At 55.0% G+C, this 25,478-nt stretch overlaps 7 protein-coding genes across 7 annotated transcripts; 3 read left to right on the top strand and 4 right to left on the bottom strand.

Annotated features, from left to right (window-relative positions):
• Window positions 1-116: 116 nt before the first annotated feature.
• EsH8_V_000177 (CFEM domain-containing protein) lies at window positions 117-657 on the bottom strand (the record flags this gene model as incomplete). The annotated part of the gene is made up of 2 exons (XM_083272693.1): window positions 117-337; window positions 426-657. 2 exons carry the CDS (start codon window positions 655-657, stop codon window positions 117-119), a joined length of 453 nt encoding a protein of 150 aa, XP_083125408.1.
• Window positions 658-3,511: 2,854 nt separating this feature from the next.
• EsH8_V_000176 (tyrosine protein phosphatase LTP1) lies at window positions 3,512-4,174 on the top strand (the record flags this gene model as incomplete). Its single annotated transcript, XM_083272692.1, has 3 exons — window positions 3,512-3,653; window positions 3,720-3,811; window positions 3,902-4,174. 3 exons carry the CDS (start codon window positions 3,512-3,514, stop codon window positions 4,172-4,174), a joined length of 507 nt encoding a protein of 168 aa, XP_083125407.1.
• Window positions 4,175-7,780: 3,606 nt separating this feature from the next.
• EsH8_V_000175 (mitogen-activated serine/threonine-protein kinase SLT2) lies at window positions 7,781-9,372 on the top strand (the record flags this gene model as incomplete). Its single annotated transcript, XM_083272691.1, has 5 exons — window positions 7,781-7,893; window positions 7,987-8,119; window positions 8,226-8,292; window positions 8,363-8,677; window positions 8,744-9,372. The coding sequence occupies 5 exons, from the start codon at window positions 7,781-7,783 to the stop codon at window positions 9,370-9,372; spliced, it is 1,257 nt and encodes a 418-aa protein (XP_083125406.1).
• Window positions 9,373-10,965: 1,593 nt separating this feature from the next.
• On the bottom strand, window positions 10,966-11,807 carry EsH8_V_000174 (uncharacterized protein; the record flags this gene model as incomplete). The annotated part of the gene is made up of 2 exons (XM_083272690.1): window positions 10,966-11,612; window positions 11,699-11,807. The coding sequence occupies 2 exons, from the start codon at window positions 11,805-11,807 to the stop codon at window positions 10,966-10,968; spliced, it is 756 nt and encodes a 251-aa protein (XP_083125405.1).
• A 6,189-nt stretch (window positions 11,808-17,996) lies between these two features.
• EsH8_V_000173 (uncharacterized protein) lies at window positions 17,997-19,843 on the bottom strand (the record flags this gene model as incomplete). Its single annotated transcript, XM_083272689.1, has 4 exons — window positions 17,997-18,226; window positions 18,294-19,191; window positions 19,267-19,417; window positions 19,479-19,843. 4 exons carry the CDS (start codon window positions 19,841-19,843, stop codon window positions 17,997-17,999), a joined length of 1,644 nt encoding a protein of 547 aa, XP_083125404.1.
• Window positions 19,844-20,710: 867 nt separating this feature from the next.
• EsH8_V_000172 (uncharacterized protein) lies at window positions 20,711-21,979 on the top strand (the record flags this gene model as incomplete). The annotated part of the gene is made up of 1 exon (XM_083272688.1): window positions 20,711-21,979. The coding sequence occupies one exon, from the start codon at window positions 20,711-20,713 to the stop codon at window positions 21,977-21,979; it is 1,269 nt and encodes a 422-aa protein (XP_083125403.1).
• A 285-nt stretch (window positions 21,980-22,264) lies between these two features.
• EsH8_V_000171 (uncharacterized protein) lies at window positions 22,265-24,571 on the bottom strand (the record flags this gene model as incomplete). The annotated part of the gene is made up of 7 exons (XM_083272687.1): window positions 22,265-22,583; window positions 22,665-22,967; window positions 23,031-23,247; window positions 23,306-24,125; window positions 24,186-24,210; window positions 24,267-24,394; window positions 24,545-24,571. 7 exons carry the CDS (start codon window positions 24,569-24,571, stop codon window positions 22,265-22,267), a joined length of 1,839 nt encoding a protein of 612 aa, XP_083125402.1.
• Between the last annotated feature and the right edge of the window lie 907 nt (window positions 24,572-25,478).

The raw sequence follows: 25,478 nt of genomic DNA, 5'->3' as shown, positions 1-25,478 counted from the left end.
GCCTCCCGCTAAACTCCTCAACCCAAAACGGCGCCACTTGCACAACCTGATCTCAGTTGCAAGGGTCCGCATAAAAGATTCAAATCCAGATAGCGCAAATCCAACCAGGAGGGAGCTCAAAGAGCGAACGCGGCCGCGGCCGCGATGGCACCGGCCCAACCGGCGGCCTGGACTTTGCCGGCGGCGGCAGGCTTCGTGGTCGTGGAGGTCACGGCACCTGTCATAGAGCCGGTGGCGGCGGCCGTCTGCGAACCGGTTTCGGTGGCGGCGGCGGTGGCGGCGGTCACTGATTCCTTGGCGACCTGGGCGCAGATCTCGGGGGCCAGCTGGAGAACCTCTGTAAGTTGCACGGGTTAGCTAAATCATTCGAGGCACCAGCAAGGAGCCGGGGGCAGGCAAGCAGGGGGGAAGAGAGGTTCACGTACTGGCTTGGTCGGTGGCGCTGCAGCTCGACGTGGAAATGCACTGGACGACGGTGCTGGTGATGGTCGCAAGCTTTGCGCAGACGCAAGAGAAGTCTGAAACGTCGCAGTTGATGGACTTTGCAGCCTCTTGGATGCAGGTCTCGGCGCAAGTGGGGATCTGCGCAACGAGATCGCTGACGGCATCGGCGGCCACAAGGGCGATGAGGAATGAGGTGACGACGGTGTACTTCATGTTGACTGCTTGATAGTGGACGAGAAGTTGAGGCTCGAGGGGGGGCAAGTAGCTAGGCGTTGGGATAGACTTGGTGAAGCTTTGATGAGTTTGAGATGATGGAAATATAGCATGCTTGGTTACCAGAGGGGACGAGACGGTTTTATAAAGACAATCAACAAACCCCGCCAGGCCGGCGATCAAACCAGCAACTGACGACCGGAATGGGCTAGTTCCAGCTATGTAGAATCAACAAGAGCTCGCCGGAAAGCTGCCTGGGCCGGTGCGACTTGCGTGTCTCACGCCCGGATTAGGCAACGGAACGGATAGGACACTCATAGGTGTTACTGACAAAGCGAATCAAGAAACTATTGGGTGTCTCCTTGAGTGTCCACTGTCAGTTCAGCGATGATAGGCCGCCACGGCGTCCTCGGAGTGAAGAAGCATCTACCAATTTTTGTGAAAATGGGCCGCTCGGACTGGCTCGATTTTGCCAGCTGCTTAGCATTCGGGGCGGAGGTACTAGCCGCGGTTTGGTCTGGACAAACAGGGTTAGAGGGTATTCCAGGTTGATCGGTAGCATCAAGCCTCCGTCGTCAAGCTGTTGCCAGTCGTCCGCAAACGTCTGGATATTGAGGCGGGAATAGAAAGGGCCCTTGCAAGCTGAAGGGATTGTGTGAAGTGCGAAGAAGGCAATCCTTTTTCCTCCCAGGTCTAGACTGTCAAGGATGGCGTATCTTCCTGGTGATCAACTTTTTTGTGTCTTTGTCCTGGTCAGTGGTCAAAGTTGTTTTTGACGTTGGCGAATTGGCTCTGCACTCTCAGGAATGAGAATCCATGGTGGATTGATTAAGCTCATCCTGCATCATGTAAGTTCCCCAAAGTCCCCCTGTCAACTGGCATGCCAGAAAGTTGGTTAGCCAATCATAACCATCACCCGACAAGTCAGACAGACGCACGGAACGTAATGGAAGCACCTGCATTGGTCGTCGTCTGCTCTCACGTAGTGTGGTCCGTGTACCCGTCGCTTCCCGTACCTTAATTGCCCTGATGATAGGATAACAAGCTATGGGTAGGTGGGTGGGATGATCCCCTCATCCATCGCTCGTTGCACAGACGAACCAGCTGTTAATCTCCGATAGAGTAACCGTAACCACCATACCGGCAGGCCGGTGGAAGGTAACTCATCCAAATAGGTTAGAAGGCCAAGAAGGCAAATGAGAAGGTGTTATACTGCCTTTGATCCTTGATGGCCACAAAAGAGCGACTGTGCTCAAGTGAGGACGGAACACCAGCCGCAAAAGTCTGACCGTGCCATCTGGGTCTATTGGCTGTCGAATTTGGTATATCCTTGGCAGGATTTCAATAGTTCCGCGGTTTTTAGCGTCGTTCTACCTCCAAGCATCGGTTTAGAATGCCAAGTGTAACGGACGAATTGCCTCGGCGGTATTGTTCTCTCGTACTCAACTTGACGGTGATTGCTTTATATGGGTCAATTCACCCTCATCCAAAGTCAGTGTAGCATGGAAGGGTCGCAGGTCGCACCAAGAAGGAAAGGGCGCGGCGCCACGTGGGTGAAAGCCATTGTATCCAACACGATATTGCTCGGGTGAAGAGGTAACCTTGTAAGTCTCCTGTTGGTTCGTCAAAATTACACTGCCATTGCCAAAACCACAGCCAGGCTGACGGCATCCAAGTTCGCTGACGCTACCTTTACCGATCTTCCGGGTAAGGGCGGCTAGTGGAAATAGCGGTGGGCTTGGCGGATGCCGATACCAGTTGGTTACCATGCAAAAAGCTGGGGAAGAAGGACGCAAACGGAATATCGCAGGCCACTTTGACGAGTAGATTAGCAAATCCGAAGGCATTGATCGGACGTCACGTGGTGGGCTCTAGATGCTAGAGTGCCGACGCAGTAGGAGCATTTCTTCGCTTTGTTTGGCTTCGGCAAGGTGTCCTACGGCGTCGCTCCAAACGCAGCCCCTTTTCACTCGGGCAAGCCATGCCAGGTTTGTAACCTTGAGACTGCACATTTTTGCCGAATGGTGCCCGCCACAGAAATCCGGGTGCGGATGACAGCGACCAAATTGGGCGTCCGACATTCCAGGGCTGCGGTGTGTACCCGTCGGCTTCCCTCCCGCAGGATGGTGTAAGGTCATAAGGTCATCGGTGATAGTTCTAGGGGTAAGCCATCCGTTGAATATTGAAATCTGACTATACGACGGACGGTATGTATGGCTCTTCTATCCTGACTTTCCATTGTGTCCCCAGTAAGAATGCGTCTCTCTGGTGTCATGGAAGTGGCTAGCCATCGCCGTTGGGGTCGCCATTCCACCAACGAGCAGGGCTTTGAAAGCGCTGTTCAAATTTCAGCGATCCGTATTCTGATTAAACCCGAAGATCTCGATTTGGTGTCGTGTTATGCCGCGGCAAATCTGTTCAGCTGGAGTTGGGGCAGAGCGAAGGGCATGGAACGAGTCCTCAATTGCGGACCTCTGGCTGCTGGGATTGAGACCCAACCCAGGTCTGAGGAGGAATACGGAAGCGACGTTCATACGTCGATGCAATTCAGGAGGACCCTATGAAACTGAAAGAAGTTAAAGGGCCTCATGGATAGATCTCACTGAAAAGGGAAGTTGAACATGCAGACTGAAAACAGCAGCATCGGAGGGAGGCATTCCATCGGGCTGGTGACGACACTCACGTGCAGGTGGCCCCATCTACAGTGCATACCGTGCGTTGGTGGCGAGATCTTACGGTGCTACTGCCCCTCCATGCTAGATTAGCGGCCGCGGGGCAGTTGACGCCTGGATAAAGCCAACTTTCGCAACGCGCCAACTCTCTCTCGCATCCCAACCCGACCAGCGCTTCAAAAATGACGGAACAGCCAGTGTCAGTTCTCTTCGTCTGCCTCGGCAACATCTGCCGCTCGACAATGGCCGAGGGCGTGTTTCGCAGCATTGCGCAGAAGCCGCCGTACAAGGGCCTCATCGCAAAGGTGGATTCTTGCGGCACAGGTACGGCGGATACGTCATGATAAATAAACCCTCATCGTCGCGCAGTGGCTGACCATGAAGCAACAGCCGCGTACCACGTCGGCGACCCTCCAGACTCCCGCACCATGGCGACGCTTGCGGATCACGGCATCACGGACTACAGGCACGCTGGTCGCAAGGTACGCTGATGCCGCGGGCCACCCTCCCCATGCCCGCAGACGCGTCCGCGAAGCCCGTCAGTCGCTAACCCGCGTCTCTACAATGAACAGGTGCAGCCATCCGACTTTAACAAGTTCGATTACATCTTTGCCATGGACCGGTCGAACCTGCGAGACCTCCAGAGCCTACAGCAACGAGGAAACCCGGACTCGAAAGCCAAGGTTATGCTGTTTGGCGAGTACTCGGGAGGGCGCAGGCCAGAGGTCGTGGAGGATCCGTACTACGGCGGCAGCGAGGGCTTCTCCAAGGCCTACGAGCAGTGCACGCGCTTCTCCGGCAACTTCCTGCAGGACGTCTTCCCTAACATCGACCCGAAGGCGTGAGGAAGAGGAAGTACGAGGGCGGCCGAGAACGTTGGCGCAGTGAAGCAGTGAAGCAGGGAGGGGCAGCTCGTGGCGGGCCGTGGAACACGTTTGATAGCGGGCGGCATCCGCCACAGCGGGAAATTAATTGCCGCTGCAAAAATCTTTGTCGTCGGTGTAGAATCTTGCCCGCGCCACGGACGGACATGATGCATGTCACTAGAAGTACAGGGCGGGCCGCGTTCATTGATGAGATGAGCATTGCTGCATTGCAGATTTACAGGCAGGCATGGGACATATCGGTGTGTCTTGGTTTGATTCGGCAGCTACGATAACTTGCATATAGAAGATTAGATTTTGTGTGGTCGCTGGCCGATGCAGCTGCAAGGTGCAGAACATGAGATGAAAGATGGAGCCAAGAAGGCCGCTGAGGACATGTTGACCCAAAGCTGGTCAGGCAGCTAGCTAGCTGCCCTGGGCGAGATGGATTGGGGACGACCGGGCAAGTGACACCTAGCGCCCTCTGTGCTGCCCATTTATCTGGCTGAAATGCAAAATGATGGCTATACCGGTAGGAAGGTGGCTGAGGACCAAGGGTTGCCCTGGGCCCCCAAGGTTCTTCAGCCCTACAGACACTTGGGCGGTTTCGTACCTCGGTGGTGGCCGTGTTGGCCGGGCCTAGTGTTGTGGTAGCGGCGGCTGACGCAGAGCTGGAACTACAAGACATGGAAGGTCTTGGGAACAGGGTGGAAGGGCAGGGGACGGCTGGCTGCTGACCGCAGATTCCTTGGGGGCTATGGCCTGGGACGTGCTTTGGATCCTACGAATGGGTGTGTTTTGGTGTGCGAGAGGCTGACGCTGTTGCTTATGCTTATCGCGTGGTTATCTGACCAAACATGCAACAACGTGTGTATGTCTTACTGCGCCTTTCGATATCCCTCCAGTCAGACCGAGGCGAGGCGAGGAGCGGCTTGGCTGTTCGAGGCAGAGTTTTGACGGCGCTCGCTCACTGCCTCAGCTTTGCTGACAAAAGCAGGGTTTGGCTTACCAGGACTCAGCTCCGTCCACTCTCAAGTTCCCGGGACTTTGCACCGGGCTCCCCAGCTAGAACACGGGCAGCACGCGGCTGTGTCGACGTGTTCCAATCGAGCATGCGGATGGTCCGGTCGTGTTGGTTGGGGGCCGGCGCAGTCGATGCTGGGCAGGGCATGGCCAGGCCAGGCCAGGACCGAGAGATTGCGCTCTCCGGACGCCAAACTCTGGCCCCCGTTGGAAAACCTGATGAAATTGATTGAGCGTGTTTCCGGAGCGGCGCTCCTGGGGGTCCATATCTCATCCTCGCCGGGGAATTAATTTTTTTTAATTTTTTTTCTGGAGCTACCCGTGTGATGTAGTGCCAGCCCATTGTCGCGCGGTTGCAGAGCTGCACCTCGGTCACGGTTTCTCAGCGGTTACTGGACCCAGCCATCTGGAGCTCATCAAAGGCGACCCAATCATGGGCCTCGTATAGCTACCGCCCAGCAAATCAGGTGCGGGACTGGGGGCGAAGAGTGGGGGCACTCCTGCCAAGTTGCTTCCGGCCTAACGTCAGCTACATGTACCTGGTACCTTGCAACTTGGTCCTGGCCAACCCCGCTCCCCCCTTCCTTTTCCCACGGAGAAGAAGCTGAGGCACTCAGGTACCACCTGAAGACAGCTGGGCCTGAGCAGTCGCCGTTTTAAGATCGAGCTGACCTGGGACAGGTCCCCATTTCAGCACGCCACTTGTTATGCAAGCACAATGTCCACAAGCAACTCGCGTTGTGCATCACCGCATATGTAGCCATAGACTAGATGTGTTTCTTGTTGATAGAATTCACATACAGATCATCAACGAGGCAGTATGTGTATTGATGCAATAATGCAGGGCTGCAGTTTAGCTTACTGCGGTAGGATTGTGCCCTGGAGAGAAGCTATGGAGGACGCAGAATTGGAGGTTTGACATGTGACGATAAAGATGCAGCAAGATTCTTGTTTAATACACGGATGCGATTAGCCTCCCTCCAGGTAGGTTTTGACGTCCGAGGGAAACGGCTTGATTAGTTGAGTACTCATATAACAGGGCTGCAGTGTTGATCAGCCTCTGGCAAAATGATGTATAAAGCCCGTCTCATTCAGCAGCGGAACTGCTTTATCTCCTGGCCATTAGGATATCTTCACTTTATTGTGTCCCTTGTTGAATCTAAATAAACTTCTCATTTAACGCCTTCCTGAAGTTTATGTCGCGCATCTTTTGGATATTATCGTTCTGTTGCTTCTAGTTGGAGTTATTGTGGAAAGGAATTGCCAACGAAGAGGTTGTTGTCCATCTCTCCTCCAAGTCTCAACGAGTAGAAGCAAAAGCTTGGCATGTGACTTTGCTACAGTTGTTCTTGCCCCGAAGCATCTCTGTACACGCACCTTCTTTACCGCCTCTTGTGACAAGTGCAAGTTCAGGATTCAGGGCGTGTGGAACCTTAGCCACTCAATCTGTTACAACGGCCTGGACCGCCTTCTTCTATTATCCTGTGGTCAAACAGTGCACATAACGATTATCTACTGAAACTATTAGAAACACTGGAAAGCATGTTCTTTACGCCGTCATAGAACATGGAGTTGCAGTTCAGGCCGGTTCTTACAACGGCATTGAAGCATCATCACTCCTTGGTTATTTGGTTCAGACACCTGTCATCAATAAAGGGAGATAACCAGCCATCAAATAGGACAATATCATGTGTTTTTGGTTCAGAAACATTTGTTCGATATAACATTGCCAACGGCAATACCTAAGCCTCTATACAATGAGGACGGGAGCTCTTTGCTTGACAGCGGCCATATGCCGAATTATGCAGCGCAGTGTAACTAAATGCGCCGTAGGTTATAGGGCAGAGGCGCTAACCCAATTAGCCAAAACACTCGCCGCCCTGTCGGTGTGACAACCCCACCTCCCCTCACCTCCCCTCACCGCGCCGCACTCAGGCAAGGACGTGGATTCAGTGTCCCGCCGTGAGGGTGGCCTGGTCCAGTCCAGCCCAGTCGCCAATCCACAAATCCCCTTCAATGTGAGTGTGACAGCTGTCCCCCCTCGGCTCATGCCTTTGGCCTTTTATCGCCTTCTTTCCTGCCTCGAGCTTCCATCCCATAAGGTACCCGACCATCCCATCCCATCCCATCCTATCCCGTTCCATCACACAGTATCCATCTCTCTCTCTCTCCTCTCTCTCTCTCGCTCGCTCACCCTCTCCCTTCTTATCCAACGCACGCACAACACAATCATCCCGCAGGACAAAGACGAGAATTGTTCCAGCGACACTGTATTGTCATCTGTCATCTTTTGCTCCACCGGAGAAGGAAAGGACCTATAATATCTACCACCCGCTCCTCTCGTTGACTCTGCTTCTCGACGAGCCATTCTTTTTCTGTCGATCCCGCTACCCTGTCTGTTCCGCAACTGTCGCATCGCATCGCATTCCTTGCTCGCTTCCCCACCTTTGCCTCGATTGACTCGCAAAAGATACCCATCGACTCTCAACACCTCCAACACAGCAACAACATAGACGAGGAAGAAAAAAAAAGCTTACGACGCCATCTCGACCAAACTTTGCAAACATGGCTGATCTTCAGGGACGCAAGGTCTTCAAGGTCTTCAACCAGGACTTCGTCGTCGACGAGCGATACACCGTTACCAAGGAGCTTGGTCAGGGAGCTTACGGCATTGTCTGGTGCGTGCGACCTTTCCTTTTTCCCCCTCATTCTGCTGCTACTGCTGCCCCGCCATTTCCGCCCAGAAGCTGACGACTGATCCCCCCACGCAGTGCCGCCGTGAACAACCAGACTCAGGAGGGAGTCGCCATCAAGAAGGTCACAAATGTCTTCAGCAAGAAGATTCTCGCCAAGCGCGCATTGCGCGAGATCAAGCTGCTCCAGCATTTCAGGGGACACCGCAACGTAAGTCGCCCCAAGAGAGCAGAAGCTGTCCCAACAACCCCGCGCGTCAGCGCCACTCAGCTGCTCAGACGCCCGCGACAGAATGCTGACAACCCGCCACGAATAGATCACTTGCCTCTACGATATGGACATTCCCAGACCCGATAACTTCAACGAGACCTATCTCTACGAGGGTACGCCTCTCCACCACTTGCATTTGTCCCGGCCGAGCTAGCCCGTGCTAACACGTCCTTTTTGCTCCAGAACTCATGGAATGCGACCTCGCGGCCATCATTCGATCCGGCCAACCGTTGACCGATGCCCACTTCCAGTCCTTCATCTACCAGATCCTCTGCGGTCTCAAGTACATCCACTCCGCCAACGTCCTGCACCGCGATTTGAAGCCCGGTAACCTGCTCGTCAACGCCGACTGCGAGCTTAAGATTTGCGACTTCGGTCTTGCACGTGGTTTCTCCGTCGACCCCGAGGAAAATGCCGGCTACATGACGGAATACGTTGCCACCAGATGGTACCGCGCCCCCGAGATTATGCTGAGCTTCCAGAGCTACACCAAAGCTAGTATGTCGCCCCCTAACGCGTAGGACCATAAATGTCGTCGTGAAGCGGTTTCTGACAATGCAACAGTTGACGTCTGGTCCGTCGGATGTATCTTGGCCGAGTTGCTCGGCGGCCGCCCCTTCTTCAAGGGTCGCGACTACGTCGACCAGCTGAACCAGATCCTGCACATTCTCGGAACCCCGAACGAGGAGACGCTTTCCCGCATCGGCTCGCCCCGTGCCCAGGAATACGTCCGCAACCTGCCCTTCATGCCCAAGAAGCCCTTCCCGAGCCTGTTCCCCCAGGCCAACCCCGACGCCCTCGACCTCCTCGACCGTATGCTTGCTTTCGACCCCTCGAGCCGAATCAGCGTCGAGCAGGCTCTCGAGCACCCCTACCTCCACATCTGGCACGACGCCTCGGACGAGCCCGACTGCCCCACGACGTTCAACTTCGACTTTGAGGTTGTCGAAGATGTCGGCGAGATGCGCAAGATGATCTTGGACGAGGTTTACCGTTTCCGCCAGCTGGTCCGCACCGTCCCCGGAGCTACTCAGGCCGGCACGCAGGCCGTCGGACAGCAGAATGGCGGCCAGGTTCCTATTCCCTCAGGAAACCCTGGATGGACATCCTCGGACCCCCGACCGCAAGAATACGTCGGCCAGGGAGGCGGCTTGGAGGCCGATCTCGCCGGCGGTCTCGACCATCGCAGATAAACAAACCCCAACCCCACCACCACGTCCACCGTGGACAGGCGTGCGCAGCCCAATCCGTACGAGCGAAAGAGCAAAATCGGTGTTTGGTTTGCAGAGAATTGGCGGGCAACTTGAGAATTTTGGGATGTGATGTCATTTTGCGCTTTTACATGTCGAAGATTGGGCTTTAGGGTTGCTAGAAGATGCAGGCATTGTTTTATTTTGGTTTTGGTTTTTCTCCTGGGACGACGGCCCATTCTTCTGGTGCGAGGAGAGAAGAAAAGAGGAGGACAAGTGACATCAAGACATGGGGGGGTTGAATCACCCGAGGGGTCGAATGAACACGAAGAGGACGAAAGAGGATAAAGAAGAAGAAGAATAAGAAAGTCCCCGAATTAACCTAATTCCCTCCCTACGATGCCCGTGGCGAACCCGATGCTATCATGAATCGAATGCGGCCGCCCAGCCAGTCGGCGCGTAACGGTCTACCCCCGAACAGCTGTCGGCCTTTTGCGCGTCGGCCGCCGTGTATTCTGCCACTCGGTCCCGTTAGCCGGTGGGATGTATGCAGTGGGTGGGCCGGCGTCACGGCCAAGCGGGTTTCAGTTGAGAATCGCGACCCTTTGGTCGTAATTCTTTTCCCTTTTTCTTTTTAGTTTTTTTGTGTGTGCCGTCGACATCAGCATCGGCATCGGCATCAGCATCAACAGCCGGTTAAGCTGGGCGCGTCGTACAGAGGTGCGTCGCACAGTCTGACAAACGTCATGCAGAATCCGGGCCATCTCGGCCCCCCTTCTCGCTTCCCCCGGCCGTTGCCATAATTAGTCTTCGCCTCGCGTTTCCCCCCCTCTCTCTTTCACTCCCTTCCTCTCTCCCACACACACTCAATGACATGTAAAGCGATTTTTGAACCGGGCCACCGACTCGGATGCTCAGGAGAGCGTCCCATGTTTCTCTCCCTTCGCCATCCCATTACAACGCCGCTGGCTTGGCTCGCAGGTGATGAGTATGAGTAGTGGCAGTTTCTCTACCCCCCAGTTCTCATATCGACACCCTGGGACAAGCACGGCACTGTCATGAACATGTTGGGGGAGGGGAAAGACAAGGTTGGACATATTATTGGCTTTGATTCGTCGCCAATTAACTCGAGCTCTTTATGTACCGTGTGTAACGCCTAGTAAATACAGAAACAAAAGAAGAAGCAGGGGCAAAAGGACTGGCAGGCCACTGATCTTGTAAGCCAAGCCGGCCCTCTCCTCCTCCTTCTCCCGCTATGCACATCGCATCCCATCCCGCCGTGGAATCCCCCCCATTAGATATTTCAATGCCGCGTGTCCCCCGTCCGCGCCGGGAGGGGGAGTTTGTATCCGACATTGTTTTGTGTGAGTGAGTGAGAGAATGCAAAGATGAGAAAAATGAAAATGGAAATGAAAACACATTGCGCGCAAGTGAAATCCCTACAAAATGTGGGATGAGCGACTGAAACCTCCCCCAAGCCTTTTGACTCCGCGAGGGGAAAAAAACCCTCCCCCGAGTTGATTGTAATAGTTCTTTTTTTGAACGCCAGACTGTTTATTCCCTTGATGGACAACAGGATGAAAAAGCGGACGCGCCTCACGCCTTGGGTCCGTAGAACCAGTAGAACGCGGCGTAGGGCACGCTGTCGGGGGTGCCGACCTGGGTGCACGGGTGCCCGACGCCGCCGGCGGTGACGACGCGGTAAGCAAAGGTGAGGCCCTTGCTGGTGCCCTTGTCGCCGAGGAGCAGCCAGTCGACGGTGCCCGTCTTCTCCGGGCCGGCGTCCGCGGACGCCGGCGCCTTGGTGCCGTTGAGCTTAGCCCCCTTGAAGAGGTCCTGCTCGCCGAGCTTGAAGGTGGGCACACCAGTGTCGTCGAAGAAGTGCACGCCGAGCTGCTTCAGGGGCGGCATGTTCGCCAGGACCAGGTCGGCCGGGGCGGGGAACGGGGCGGTTGCGGAGGCGCCGAAGCGGGTAGTGCCGTCGGGCGTCAGGGGCAGCGGGGAGCCCCAGACGGCGCTCGAGGTGAGGCCATTGAAGGCGTCGACGGATGGGAGGGAGCCCGAGCCGGAGTTCGGGTAGAGGGGCCTTGCGTCGTAGAGGCCTGCGAGGGCTCCCGTGGCGCTCGGGGCCAGGACGGCCTGACCGGTCGCGTTGGAGGTGGCGCAGGTGTAGTTCTGGATGCCGTGGCCGAGAGCAATGTATTTCAGGACGACATCTGCTGGGGGTGCGGGGAGTTCGACGCCTTTTGGAGGGTTGTGTTAGTGACTGGTTTCGTTTGGAGAGGTGGTGGTGGTGGTGGTGGGGCCTAAAAGAGGAGGAGAGACATACCATTGCCGTTGACGGGGAGGGTTGGCTTCGCGCAGCCGGCTTGACGTTTGGCTGGGGCAGCCGAGGCGAGGGCCACGGAGGCTAGCAAGATGAAGGTCTTGACGAGCATTGTTGGTTGCTGCTGGGGGGTTGACTGGCTCTGAGGCGTGGGGGAGACGTAGTGTAGACAGAGGCGGGCGGGTTCGAGAAGATATATAGCACCAGGCCAGAGATCTTTTCTTAGATTTCTCGAGTGGAAGCAATAAGCAGGTAGCGTAGGAATATGATGCGGCGGGCCGTTTAGAGGCAGGGCCGGGTGTGGGCAAATTTGGGCCGGATTTAGGTACGGCGCTTACACGGTGCTGCTGCGGTGCGGGTAGGGTAGGTAGGTAGACGGGCTTTTTTTCTTGGACCGAGACAGGGCTAATGCAGGTGGGAGATGGCGGGCTAATAAACAAGACGGAATAGAACAGCCGCTTAAAAATGGTGGACGGAAACAAGGCAACGAGTCAGGAAAGGAGATGAAGCAGAGATGAAGAGACGAGAATGTCTTATGTTTTGAGGCTGGTCGGAAAGAACACGAGAGACGGGACGGAACTGGAGGATAGGCTTTATATCGAAACTCGGAGGCGAGAGAAGAAGCTGGGAGAGCGGGAAAAGGATGGGTTCGCCTGCCACCCATCCATGCACACCCCGACGAGGCGCACTTAGTTTTGGTCTGACAAGACAGGCTTCCTTTTCGGAATGCAAGGCAGTGCAGGGGGTCTTGGAACGGGAGGCCGTGATGGCATCCGGATGGGTCATGATGAGAAGATTTGGCAGACGAGGAGGAACACGGACGCAACCCTCTGGGATGGAACGGAAGCCCCATGTTGTTGTCCCTGGTCGGTGGTGGAAGTAGTTTGTGTGTTGATGGGCACCAGGACGGTACCATGCCATCGAGCACGCTAGCTTTGACCTCGAGGCATGGTACGGTAACTTTGGGACGAGATGGGGTGGGACAGCCCGCATGATCCCATCCCATCTCGTCGCATCTGTGCTTTGAGCGTTTCTCGCAAGCAGGACGGCAATCCGGGTTGGCTCGTGGCTGTGGACTCTGGACTGGAGAGGAGTGGTGAAAGAAGGTTGTCTCTTCCTGGTCCGACATGAGACGAAGAACGGGGGTGTTCGAGGGGAGAAACGGCAGGTCCATCGACGCGGCGGTACGTACCGATGGGACTCTACCTACCGTGGTGGAACCCTGCCGCCGCTCTGCGAGGATGCCTGGCGCCATGCGCGTCTAGTCGGAAGGCAGCCACCACCGATGGGGTCGCCAGTGGCTGGGAGGGGCCTATTTGCCGGGCGTTTTTGCAGCTTGCCCTGCCCATCACTTGTCACAAGCCCGTTCTTGCACCCTGGGCACATGGTACTCTGGATTTACCTACCTTTGTCACTCCGAATCCCTCGCTCTCTGTTTCGTCGTCGCCGTCTCCCAGCCGTTGTCGGCCTGTCTGCCCTCTGGGGATCTGTGCCTCGGAGACGGCTGCGAATGCTACGTCCCTGCACGGTGAGCATGGCCCCAACGTGCCATCCTTCAGACATCTGGGCCGCGCCGGGCTTCGAGAAGACGGCCCTGGGGATGATTGTCAAGCAATCCTTCCGCTGTGAAAGCCACACACACATACAGAAGAATCCCACTGCCCGCAGAGCCACACAGTCAGAACTTACCAACGCCACGGCAACCTCATCTCCCGAACCCGGGTGCTGACGCCTCGATCAAAGGAGAATGACGAAACTGGCGCTGCTCTGGTCAGCAGCCGTTGTCCCACCACGTTTCTATACTGGGAATGCGCCTACGAGTCGCTGACAATGAATCTCGGTTTTTCTTGGGCTTGTCTTGGGCCGATGAAAGCGCGCGGATCTCCAGAGCCAAGCCTCTTGGTTGTCTCTGCCCGTTTCTTGGCCCACTGGAGCCACTTCCCCCAAAGTTTTGGCGGGGGCACAGCAGACGAGCGAGCACACCTGGTCCAAGATAGCCGACACGGTGCCAACTTTGTTCATCGCCTTTTACCCATGCCGCCATGCATATCCTGTCGAACCCCTTCTTGGACATATTTCTCCGTCCTGTTGAGTTATGGTTGCAAGCACGGGATCAGTATTCGGCCCATGGGCCATTTCGGGGTCTTGGAAATATCTCATTTCCTTTCTGCAACCCACCGAGTGGTTTTCTACGGTGTGGCGCTCGTTGTGCCAGGGTCGCATCCGAACGCTTCGAGCAAGAATGTCACCTCACCATTCCGTTTTCCTCAAGCCGTTCGTTCGACCATCGCGGGTGGGCGCGGCTAAGCGGACAAGTCGACCCCTCCCGACTCCATCCTTGTGTGTCTCTGCTCCCCCGCCACTAATCCGCATTCGAGCTACTGTGAATGGCTGACGGTGGGCGGGGGTCGGCTGCCACGCTTCCGCTTAGCACACTCTCACAAAATAGCACGGCTGCTTGAGAGACCGAGGCCGTTAGCAACCCGCCACGTGCTGACTGGCCCAACAAGCGGCTTCTAATTCTGACGGGTGCGTCTTTATTTTTGGGGGACGTCGGTCTCCGATGCAGAGGCCCCGAAATACACTTGATCACAAGGCCGCCGATGACAGGAAGCCTGAAGCTCCTAGGCGTGTGGCTGGTGGTGTCAAGACTCGGTCGCCGGCCATCGCAGCTTGACTCCTTCCCGAAAGAGCGTCCGGCCGTCTCTGCCGTCACATTCTCTCAGCCTTCTTCTCCCTGCATCCAGAACGTTTCGTTTCCCTTGCATCACCAGCGCACTGTTCGCCCTGGGAGCAGTGACGGGCACCTTGTAGGGTGCTCCACTGATCCTCCCCCCTCCAAAGGAGTCATCACATCGCAAAACCGCACTTTAATCCAGACGCGGCTGGAACTCTTTTCTTCTCCTGACGAGAACTCTACGCCCAACGTCGTCCTCTTTGAGACTTCTGTGTCTCGCCTCCTTTTCAGCCTTTGCAATCCAACATCTTGAACCTGAAACCGCGCGCCGTCACGTCACGTTGTTTGGAGATCTGCAATACTACGCCGGTGACATTTGTGATGTTACTGGCATCGTGCAACTACAGTGTTTGAGAACCGTCAAAGTTTGTCAGGGGCAGCGTTGGTTTGGCGATTTTGCCCTTGCCTTGATCCTGGTATAGAGACCGACGTCGCCGGACTCCGCTGAATGATCAACGGTTCCTTGCTCGGGACCCAACGGAACCTCGCCTTTGGAACCCGGTGACGGGCCTCACGGAGCTCTGTGTGCTAAGCCTCGGTCCTCCCCTCAGATCTAAACTCAATATGAGGGCAAACAATGTACGCAGGAAGTGGAGCCCCCATCAGGGAACGGCCTTTTCTGGTCCTGGATAGCGAATGTCACAAGTGTCGTTAAGCTTTTGAGGTTCGTCGCTTTCGCATTCATGATGGCGTTGACCAGCGAAGAGTCAACTGGCGCCCTAGTCCGGAACGCGTGCAAATATGAAGTCTTCTCGCCTCCGCAAGCTGCCATCAATCTCACTCCGATGCCAAAGAGTGCTCTAGTGATAGAGATTGGGGTGGACAAGGACAAGGACGAGCACTATCGATAACCTTGAGCTTCAATCTAACCCCATGGGTCGATCTCAGACGTAGACATGGGATGACGGCCTCGTGTTCGATGGCGTCTCAGATGTTCAGTGTTGCCCGCACCCTGCATGACTTGTCAGAGACGCCAAAGTCAATTCACCGTCGTCGACGTCGTCGAGTTGCGAACAATTTGCAATGACGAGCGAGTCTCGTCCGCTCAAGGCACCAAGCGAGCAGCGAGGGGAAACCTATTTGTTTCAAAGGCCCACTAAGCCTTCGGCAGCGTTTCAGAGCGCAGCGCACTGACCATGGCCTCTCGGAATCCCCTCGTTATGGACGACTTTCAAGTCCCCTAAACCCCATCCCCCTTAATGACCCAATAATTTAGGTAAGTGGAGGATCTCCTTCCTCGCGAAGCCCTAAGTTGGGGCTCATCCGTACTTTTGCTGATGTGCGGGCGATCAAACTCGTGATCCATCCTGGGGATAATAACAACCATCGCCTCCCCAACGTCGCAGGGGCTTGATACGGCTTGGAAATCCCCCTTACTGTTCCATTGCCCCTTGGGATATCACGATGCGTCTTTGGGCGTGGCAAATAGCATAGCCCGAAAGGCAGCACTGGATCAAATACAATGGTTCCAACTACCCAAACGGGGGAGGGTTGAAAGTCATCCTTATTTGCGACGCGGGAGATCGTTGCTCGACCTTCCTAACACCAGAACCCAAGGGAATGGGACTTGTCTCCTGTGGCTGTCTGATCGACGTCTGGCAGTCACTCATGTTGTCATATGCACTCCTGCCTTCATCAACCGCATGGCATGGCCTTCAAGAGCACTTTAACCGGCGTGGGTTGGTTCAAGGACGCGGTGCGGCCGTGGTGCGGCCGCGGTGCCTCGATCCTGCGCCGGTTCACCGTTCTCTGGAACTACCAGAAACGTGGGCCATGCAAGCCCGAAAGACCAAGGTTCCTCCAACGGGCACGCCACATGCGGCGCAGACACTGGGGCATGTCAGAAACCGCTGCACACCACCAGAACCCCAATCCGTAGCAGTCGGAATGGCACATCAATGACAAATCCATTCTTGTCCGTTGAGAGCTGTTCTGATTCCCCCCTCCCACAGTAACATTGCAGCTAGGCTAGGAAAGTCATAGATCTAGATCACTTCTTCCAAGGAAGGGATGGGGTTCGCGTGCAGAAAGGCAGCAACCATCACGCGATCCCGAGCTCCCAACCTCCTCTACAGCATCTTGAACGCCAACTTCAGTTGTCCGGGCAAGCCCACCCGCTCCAGCAGCACGCAGATGAGCTAAGGCACGGCCTTGTGTACACTAGTGTAGCCCGTCTGCAGATAATCAATATTTTCATTTCCGGCCAAATCCCAATGGTCGCGGCAGTGGAGCGCGCGGCCGCATGGCGCCCATCCCGCCAATCAGCCAAGACTTCATCAAAGAGATGGGCGCTTAACTCGCATGCCCGCGTCGAGCTACTACTGCAGTCGGGTATCACGACAGCGTACCACCAACGATGGGTTCGTTCCCACCGCGTTCAGCCGCGATCTGCCGACCCTGTTGCTCCACGACGTTAGCTTCATGCTTGCCAGGCAAGCACCGCTCCTTCGGCCGCTTGGCCGCTTGGCCGCGAGGAAGGCAGACGCAAAGTGCGCTTGTCGTCTGCGAGTCGAGATTTCGGTGTCGTTGGCGCTAGAGTCGCGGGTGTTGGACTGCCTTGTTGGAAGTGGGAGCGGTCGCGGCTGCGAGACTTTCCTTCGCCGCTCGCTCGCATCTCACATGATGGTTTCTGCCTGCGCCGACAAGGCGTCTTCTGGTCGGCTATATTCGTTGCTAGCCCGCTGTCGAGAGTGGCGACCAGACGTTGGTCGGGCCCAGAGCCCGATGCCTTTGACTCCCTCAGGGTCGACTAGCTGGCCGCGAGGCAGTCTCGATGGCTGCGTTCGGCTGTATGAGGGATTGCTCGCTTGGAGGTCCATTCTGGCCTCTTCCGACGATGGGGCCATGCTAGGCACCTCAGCGAAACGGCATGAAGAAGGATCTTTTTTTGGTGATAGGGGGCGTTGGTCGAGTTTGGCAGTACATCAACTCGGCCGCCGTCTCTGCCAGTCGTGTAAGTAGGACACCCACCCATTCAGCTGTGTTGGTGTGAACTCCTCACTTTTGGCGTGGTTTTTGATTAGAAGTCGTTGGTTTGCGGGGAAGACGGCACAGCACCATGGAAGCCTGTCTAGCCTGACCGCTTATTTGTCCGACATCACGACGAACCACTGGTTCTTCTTTCATGGCCCTGCTCTCTTTTGCCATTTTCTGCCAAGGTTCTTACCGTCCTTTGGCCTCTTGATGCAGAAAATTCCTTCCAGCCAAGAAACGCGGCGCCGAGTGGGATCGGGTTTGCTCTTGTGCGACTGCTGAACCACCGGGCACCGCAGCTGCAAGTGCACCTGCCTCTTAACCAACTCGAGTGAGAGAGGCAAACACATGTGACAATACCCGCCGGAGAAGTCGGGATCCCGTTTACTCCCCCGTCGGTAGACAGTTCGGGGAGTGTTTCTGGATCGAGCTGTACAAGACCATCCCCCCTCCCCATTTTGAACAGGGACACGATCCTTGTAATCAGCTGTTTCTCTTCCGCCTACAGCAGATCGCTTAGAATATGAACGAGGTTTAATAACTGGCTGTAATATATGCAAAGAATTCCTGGTTTATACACTGAGCCAAGGCCTATTTCCTGCATTGGTGCACTACCCACGAAGCAGCCTTCCCTAGCGAAGTAGGATACTTGCTTCCGTCATCTTCCAGCCTGTTGGTGACGAGGTCCATAGTGCCAAGCTCTACTCTCTCTGTCTTGGCGTACACCTTGTAGCTGATAATATTCACCAAGTAGATGGCAACACCGATGTACGAAGTCATGAAGGTGGAAATCGTGAACTTTGGGATGAAGGCATTATAACCTACATAGACCATGACGTTAGACTAACGCATAAATAGCATGACAAGGTGAATGAAGGGAGACCTTACCGTTGAAGAAGACAACAAGAAGTGTGACCGCGAGGGCAAAGTAAGAACCGTACGGCTGCAGCGGTCCGCGATACGGCATCAAGTTCCTAGGAATCCCCTGGGCCTTCATGCCCCTGGTGAAGTGAATATAGCTGAGCAGCACGCTGACCCAGTTGAGGGTCCCGAATACCGTGACAAGGCTGACGAGATACCCAAAGACCTGGGAGGAGCTCTTGGCTGCGTTCATGTACGCCAGGGCGGCAAACACGCTGGTAAAGGCCACCCCGTAGAGCGGAACGCCCTTGCCGGAAGTCTTTGTGAAGATGCTCGGGGCCTGGCCGTCTCGCGCCAGCCCAAACAGCGTGCGGGACCCGATGTAGATGTCGGAATTTGCGGCGCTGATGACGAAGATCAAGAGGCACCCGTTGACGACGTGGGGGAAGACGGGGATGTTGGCGATCTGCACCGCGATGACGAACGGGCTCGCCGCGGCGCCGGTGCTCTTCTTGGTCCCGCCGATGAGCATGCCGTTGTCGAACGGCACCGACATGCCGAGCACCAGCGCGCCGAGGACGTAGAAGAAGACGATGCGCCACAGGGTCTGGCGGACGGCCCGCCGGATCGTCCGGCGCGGGTTCGGCGCCTCGCCGAAGGCGACCCCGACGACCTCGGTGCCCGTGTACGCGAAGCAGGCCTGCACCGTGGCGGCCCAGAACCCGAGGAAGCGCCCCGTCGGGCCCTCGACGAGGTATTCCGCGAACGCGCCCGGGTTGTGCCAGTACTTGAAGCCGATGACCTCGCGGGAGGGCTGGCCGCCCATGGATATGACGAAGCAGGTCAGGACGAGCATGACGATGACGAGGAGCTTGACGGCGGACATCCAGAACTCGGCTTCGCCGAAAAACGACACGTGGAGCACCTACACCCGTGTTAGGATTTGGTAGGTCTGAAGAGGGCTCCTACACAAATAGTCTACGCAAGGCGTTGGACTTACATTGATGGCAATGATTGCCACTGTGAACGTTGTCACAAAGATGGCGACATTTAGGTCGGGTCTCCAGTACTGGATGATGATTCCGGCTGCCGTGAGATTGTTGGGTAGGACGATGGCATATTTGAGAAAGTAATTCCACCCTGTGGCGTATCTTTTTTGAGGTCAGCCACTTGCGCAAACAGTCGGCATCGGAAAGGTGCGACCAGTCTTACCCCAAAGCCGGGTCAACAAACCGGGTTGCGTACCCAGCGAACCCCTTGTCCGAAGGAAACATGGTCGCCATCTCTCCCACCGCCGTCATGATGAAGAAGACCACGGCCCCGATGAGGGAGTACGCGATCAAGAGGCTCGCAGGTCCGCCCCTGACGAGGCCGGTACCCGAGCCGATGATGAGCCCGGTCCCGATGGCGCCGGCGACGGCGATCATGGACACATGGCGCTCTTTGAACTCCCGCTTGAGCTGGCCTGTCTCCGCAGACGTCCCTTCGACGTTGGAGGCAATGGCTTCCAAGTCGGAGGGGTCCGCGCCGGCGTCGTTGGCCGACTTGCCATACTTGCTGACGTCGCCGGAGCTCATGGTGTAGTCTCGACAGGTGTTTTGTCACAGCCTTTGATATTACAACAAGTTTGCAAAGAAATGATACCAGCAAATATTGATGGGTTCCGAAAGGTGCGGCATTTCGTGGCCCAGTATCAGTTCTTATAATTCAGTCCAGAGAGATAACGAGACAGCATGGCCGCACCCTACTCAACCGGTCTCGCTACGTATCATCTTGGTATGACGAATGATCATGTAGAAAGACTATTGAAGTTATCATTATCCCTTCAACAACATGACCATGCGGAATCCGGGGAAGCGATAAGGCCCACACCGGAGAGATAGGCCACGAGCTTAGGACTCTGGCTTGGAGCGAACTTGCACTAACATGCGGGGGGAGAGGGGCCTCTTATCAAGTCCAGACCCACTAATGGAGGTTGAAGTCCGTCTCCTAGTACCACAGTACTGCTGTTGTTCGTAAGTACATCAGATGATTTGGTATTAGCCATATGTCTGTGCTTCAAGGTTGATGCTTGGTGCAACTGCAATGCTACTTGCCAGTAGCTGAAAGAAGATCCGGTAACCTGAATCGGTAACTTTGTGGGAAGCCCCCACCCATGCGGTCCAGCATCCGTCCATTCGACACTAAAGACGGACTTGAGCCTCCGTGAGCTGCGCGCTCTCAATGATACGCAATGATCGGTATCCGCGTAGGATGTCATTGCATGGCATCGGACTACCTCCAGCATCCCGAGGATAAGCAGCTACATTTCCGCCGATATAGGAGCGCAGGGAAACAATAAAAGCTGCCGGGGCCATGGAGAAGAATGCATTCCATTACATTGATACCAAGCCAGTTCGATCAGATCCATTTCTGCGTCTTAAATTTTAATTGTTACATTCATCATGTCACCAAGCGCGGTTCAAGAACACGTCGATGATGTCCCGGCCTTAGCCAAGGCGGCTTCTGATCTTCCCTTGGACGCCGACTTCTCTACGTTTCGGTCCCTGGTCCCCCTTGTGGCTGATGACAACCTCACCTACCTCAATGCTTCTTACCAGCCCCCTTCGAACCTAATCATCCACGGCGCCATCACCAAGTTCACCGCAGATGCTCTGTACAGCTCTCATCCGAAACCCCAGTGGCAGAGCGCCGTCGAAGAGACCCGCGAGCTGGTCGGACGCTACATCAATGCCGACTCGTCCTCCCTAGCCTTCACGCGTGACACCACCGAAGCCCTGGGTTGCTTCATCCGCAGCCTCAAATTCGCGCCCGGCGATAATGTGGTTGTCTTGGACACTGAACATCCGAACCACGTCTACGGGTGGATGGCCTTGCGCAGGGCCGGCCTCGAGGTCAGACAAGTACCCACCATCCCAGAGGCGGAGAAAACCGACAAGGTCACTGCCGCCAACGCAGCAACGTTTGCACCATACGTCGACGATCGCACCAGAGCCATCGGCCTCAGCTCCATCATGTTCCACAGCGGCCAGTGGAACGACGTGGCCGACATCTGCAAGGCCTTCCGGCCTCGTGGCATCCATGTCCTCGCAGACCTCACCCAGCAGGTTGGCTTCGCCGAGGTCGACGTCCAAGCCCTGGGCGTTTCGGCGGCGGCTTTCAGTCTGCACAAGGGCCTTAACTGCCCTACGGGTTTCGCGGTGCTCTACGTCAACCCGGACTTCATCAGAGACGCTGACCCAACGCCGCCCATTGTCGGCTACGGCGCCGTCAACAACGTGCGAGCTGACCTGCTGGTCCCTTCAGAGGACCTCGTGTACCACCCATCAGCACGCCGGTACGAGCACTTGAACCTCAGCTTGATCGGCGCGGCTGCCGCAAAGGCATTCTTGACCTTTTACCTGGATTCTATGGGACCCAGGCGTGTGCAAGAGCATCTTTACCGTCTAGGCGATGTACTGAGAGCAGAATGCAGCAGTCTTGGGGTGAAGATTGTCGGACCTTCGGTCCGTAAGGAGCATGCGCCTCATCTATACATCCTTGACCTGCATGACCCGAGGTGGATGGATCTCTTGAAAAAGAGCGGTGTGCTCGTTACGCCCTATCGTCTGGGTATCAGAGTGTCATTCGGCTTCTACAATAACTCCGCGGACGTGAAGAAGCTTTCAAGTGTTCTTAAGGCGGGGATAGATGCGGGTCTTCCTTTGCCGTAGATTCATCTGTCCACAGACACCCCTTCCCTATCGCTAGAAAATGAAATAACTTTGGAGGTCTTGCATCAGAGTCCCCCGTATTTGTGTGAAAGTGACACCGTGTTGGACATTAAACATCGAAAATGCTGACCAAAGTCAATCAAATGTTGTAAAGAGTTCGGTTCGGCTGACGTGCTATATGCCACAGGGTAGGGCACGAATAAACCCCAATCAGCTAGTTGTCTTTCTTTTAAGTAGAATGGCTTTCCCATGACTTAGGTACTCCAGACGATAAAGTCCTCACATTTAAATTTGTGTCAATCTATCCCTCGCCTGATGAGCCAAGGCCCACGCAGACGAGCACTCGTCCAGGGAATGCAACAAGTACTGGGCTTCTTCAGATGTACCAAATGATGACAAGGTCCGGGCCGCTTGCATCACCCCATATATCATCATCAGTGGGCTGTGCCCAAGGCCATACTGGCTGCGATACTTCCGCACAATATGCGCAATGTCCTGCGCTGACGACAAGCAATCCTCACGGGCGTTGTCCTTTAGAGCCCCGGCGTTATCTGAAGTCGCATGCTCGAAGTTGAGTGCGATGCGGACGCTATGAAACAACAAGCTATTTGAAACTTGTCAGCTTTATCTCTAGTACATTCCATATGTGAAGAAAATTTCAGTCTGGAATTGAGACAGAACTTACTGGAGAGCTGCTACGCTTGGTATGAGCGTGGTGCTTGTTGACTCCCACTTGTTCCATCTGGCACAGTCCGGCAATGCCTCGTACCAGCCGCACAGTTCGAGGTTGATTCTATCTAGACACGACTGACGGCCGAGACCCTCCAAGTCGGACTTGGTGGAGAATAACTTTGAGAGCATCTTTTCGATGACTTTGGACAGTCGTATCTGTTCTTTGAAGCAAGGGATCAGGGGATTGACTGCGCCGAACCCTCCGTCATAATCTGCGAAACCAGCAGGCAGCCAAGGTTTCATTTCTGGGAAGTCCCTGACCATCTAGTTATCAGTATCGACCCGTTTCGAAATATCATGGACTTTACTCCTAACTTACGGGAGTCTGTTGGTGGTGTCCACCTCTGCGTCGTCATAGAAGAGATAAACTGACCGGCCCAGGATCAGGCTTATCAGCTTGTCCGACGTATAGCATCCCCAGAAGATGCGTCTGCGGATTTCCAGGTCTTCTTCTGTGACCAGGGATGCGTCATGAGATATCCAGTGTTTCGGGTCCCTCTGAAAGCCTAGATCTTGTGCCATTCGAAAGGCGATACCTATTCCAGGACATGGTTAATGTCAACCGAACCTACATTGCACCAGATGGACGCGTACCTGAGAACCCCCAGCCTTTGGAAAGATTTCCTCTTCCTATTTCGTAAAAAGCTAGACAGAGAAAGCCTTGAACCGTAGCTATCGAGGGCTTTGTGAGCCCGGAGACGATAAGAATGCTCTCGGCAGCGGAGAAGAACTGTTCACTCGACTCCCGGTGGCGCTTCTCGGGCGACATCAGTGTTCCCAAGGCACAAATAGACAGTAGTAAAGCCGAAGACCAGTACTTGCAGGTGATTCGGTCACTGAAGTGGTCTCTCAAAAAAGCTTCACGGTAAATGAACATGAAGTGGGGGTATTGCCATTTGAAGAATTGCATCAAGGCATCATCCACCATCTCGTCGTGTAGGTTAATACCGAAGTGCTCCGCAACATACCCGAAGTTGGAATCGGACCCTGCGGAACGTGTCAATTGAGTTGGATGCTCGCTGGAGGCGGTGCCTTGCGGCGGCTTGCTGGAGTGTGCGCGATAGATGCTCGTCGCCCCGTGGTAAATGAGCGAGCCTTCAAGGTCAACTTGGAGATTCGCGCCGCTTCCTCGATTGTGGCAACCGTTCTTCTCTTTGTTCAAGTCTACCGTTGACCCTGACTCTCTGGCGGGGAGGTGGTCTCCAAATGATACAGTCTGCAGCAAGCCGTCTCGCTCCTGGCTCGGCGCCGTCTGAAGCCTGCCGATGAACGACTCCAGCCATGCGACTCTGTTTTCTAAGCTGACCACATACTCATGAGTTGCGGGCCGTCGTTTCCGGTCGACTTCTCGATACTCGCACGTCTGTTTAGCCGTCACGCAATTTTGACATGGCTCGGTGCGTGAACATTTTAGCTGCAATCACAGAGAGACGAATCAGCGAACTTGACAAATACCGACTACGGGGGGTTGGACCTTTCGGTACTGGCATCTTTTGCACCTGGGATTCTGTCAGTAATATCCTCCGCCTCGAATTTTCGAAGAACGCAACCATACGAGATTCTTTTCGCCGGCTCTGAGGACATCATGCGCTTGGGAATGTCATCACATATCCATGAGATGATTCTTGCGGACTCTTGAATATCCAGCATCCAAAAGGCTTGGCTTGATGGCTTGTGCTCATGCTGATAGTGCTTAGTCAGTGATTCATGTCACTAAAGCTGGCAGCCACAGCACTAAGCCACCTCCAGAATCCCCCTACTTAGGCATAAAGTGTTAAGGGGGCCTAGTTTTAGGGGCAGTGGTCAAAATTCAAAGCAATCCCTCTTTCGTACCAGGCTTGATTTGATTTGCTTCCTCATGATGTTTTGGTATCGGTTTCACTCTCGAAACGGTCAAGTTGGTTATTACTAAGAGATAGTTATAAGAGCACGCCGGACAAGAAAACGCCACGCCTAACCTCAGGCACTCAAAAGACCACGAATTCTAGGTGGTTTCTCGTGTCTCCAACTCTCATAGTGATCGTTATGTTCGTCCCCTTCACATACCCCCACCTCTATCTCATCTATCAGAACATCTCTCAGCGCTATGGCGGCCCGGCAGGACTCTGACAATCTTGCATGGGACCGTAGTGATGATCTCTGGGATGAGGCGATGAGGCAGGTCCGATTATCATCTCGATGTTGGCAAATCGAATCATTTGCCAGCAGCATGTTAGGAGAATCCGCGAAGTTAACGACACCATTGATTATTGGCGGCTTCAACGTTTTATACCCTATTCAACTCGAAGACACTCCAGCTAGTGTCCTTATTCGCCTGCCTTGCCCTAATCAGGACGTTTTTCCTGGAGAAAAAACACTTGCCGAAGCTGCGACGGCAAGATACATCGCCCAACATACTCAACTCCTGGTTCCGAAAGTTTTCCACCATGGTATCGATTCCGGCATCGGTCCATTCATGATTATTCAAGACCTTGGGTCCCGGAAAAGCATGGGCCAAGCACTAGAGGCCATTAAAGTTACAGACCGCATAGGGGCGTGCCGCGTGCTGCTTACCCACTTTTCCCAGCCAAGATGCCCTTAATAAGTATACGCAAACCGTTAACAACCAGGTTGTCCTGCTTGCTCTTAACTAAATGCGCGCCAAGCTGGGCGAATTCCGCCAGGCTTAGGCTTTCTCGCTTGCGATTAGACGGTTATTTGAGCTGGAAACTGAGTAGTGAAGTGGAATAGTAGGGATGGATGGGCGCAAAACACCACAACACACCCA

This window comes from Colletotrichum jinshuiense, chromosome 5, assembly GCF_051148585.1.
Source record: "Colletotrichum jinshuiense chromosome 5, complete sequence".
Taxonomy (NCBI): domain Eukaryota; kingdom Fungi; phylum Ascomycota; class Sordariomycetes; order Glomerellales; family Glomerellaceae; genus Colletotrichum; species Colletotrichum jinshuiense.
This window is presented reverse-complemented; position numbering and strand designations above follow the sequence as displayed.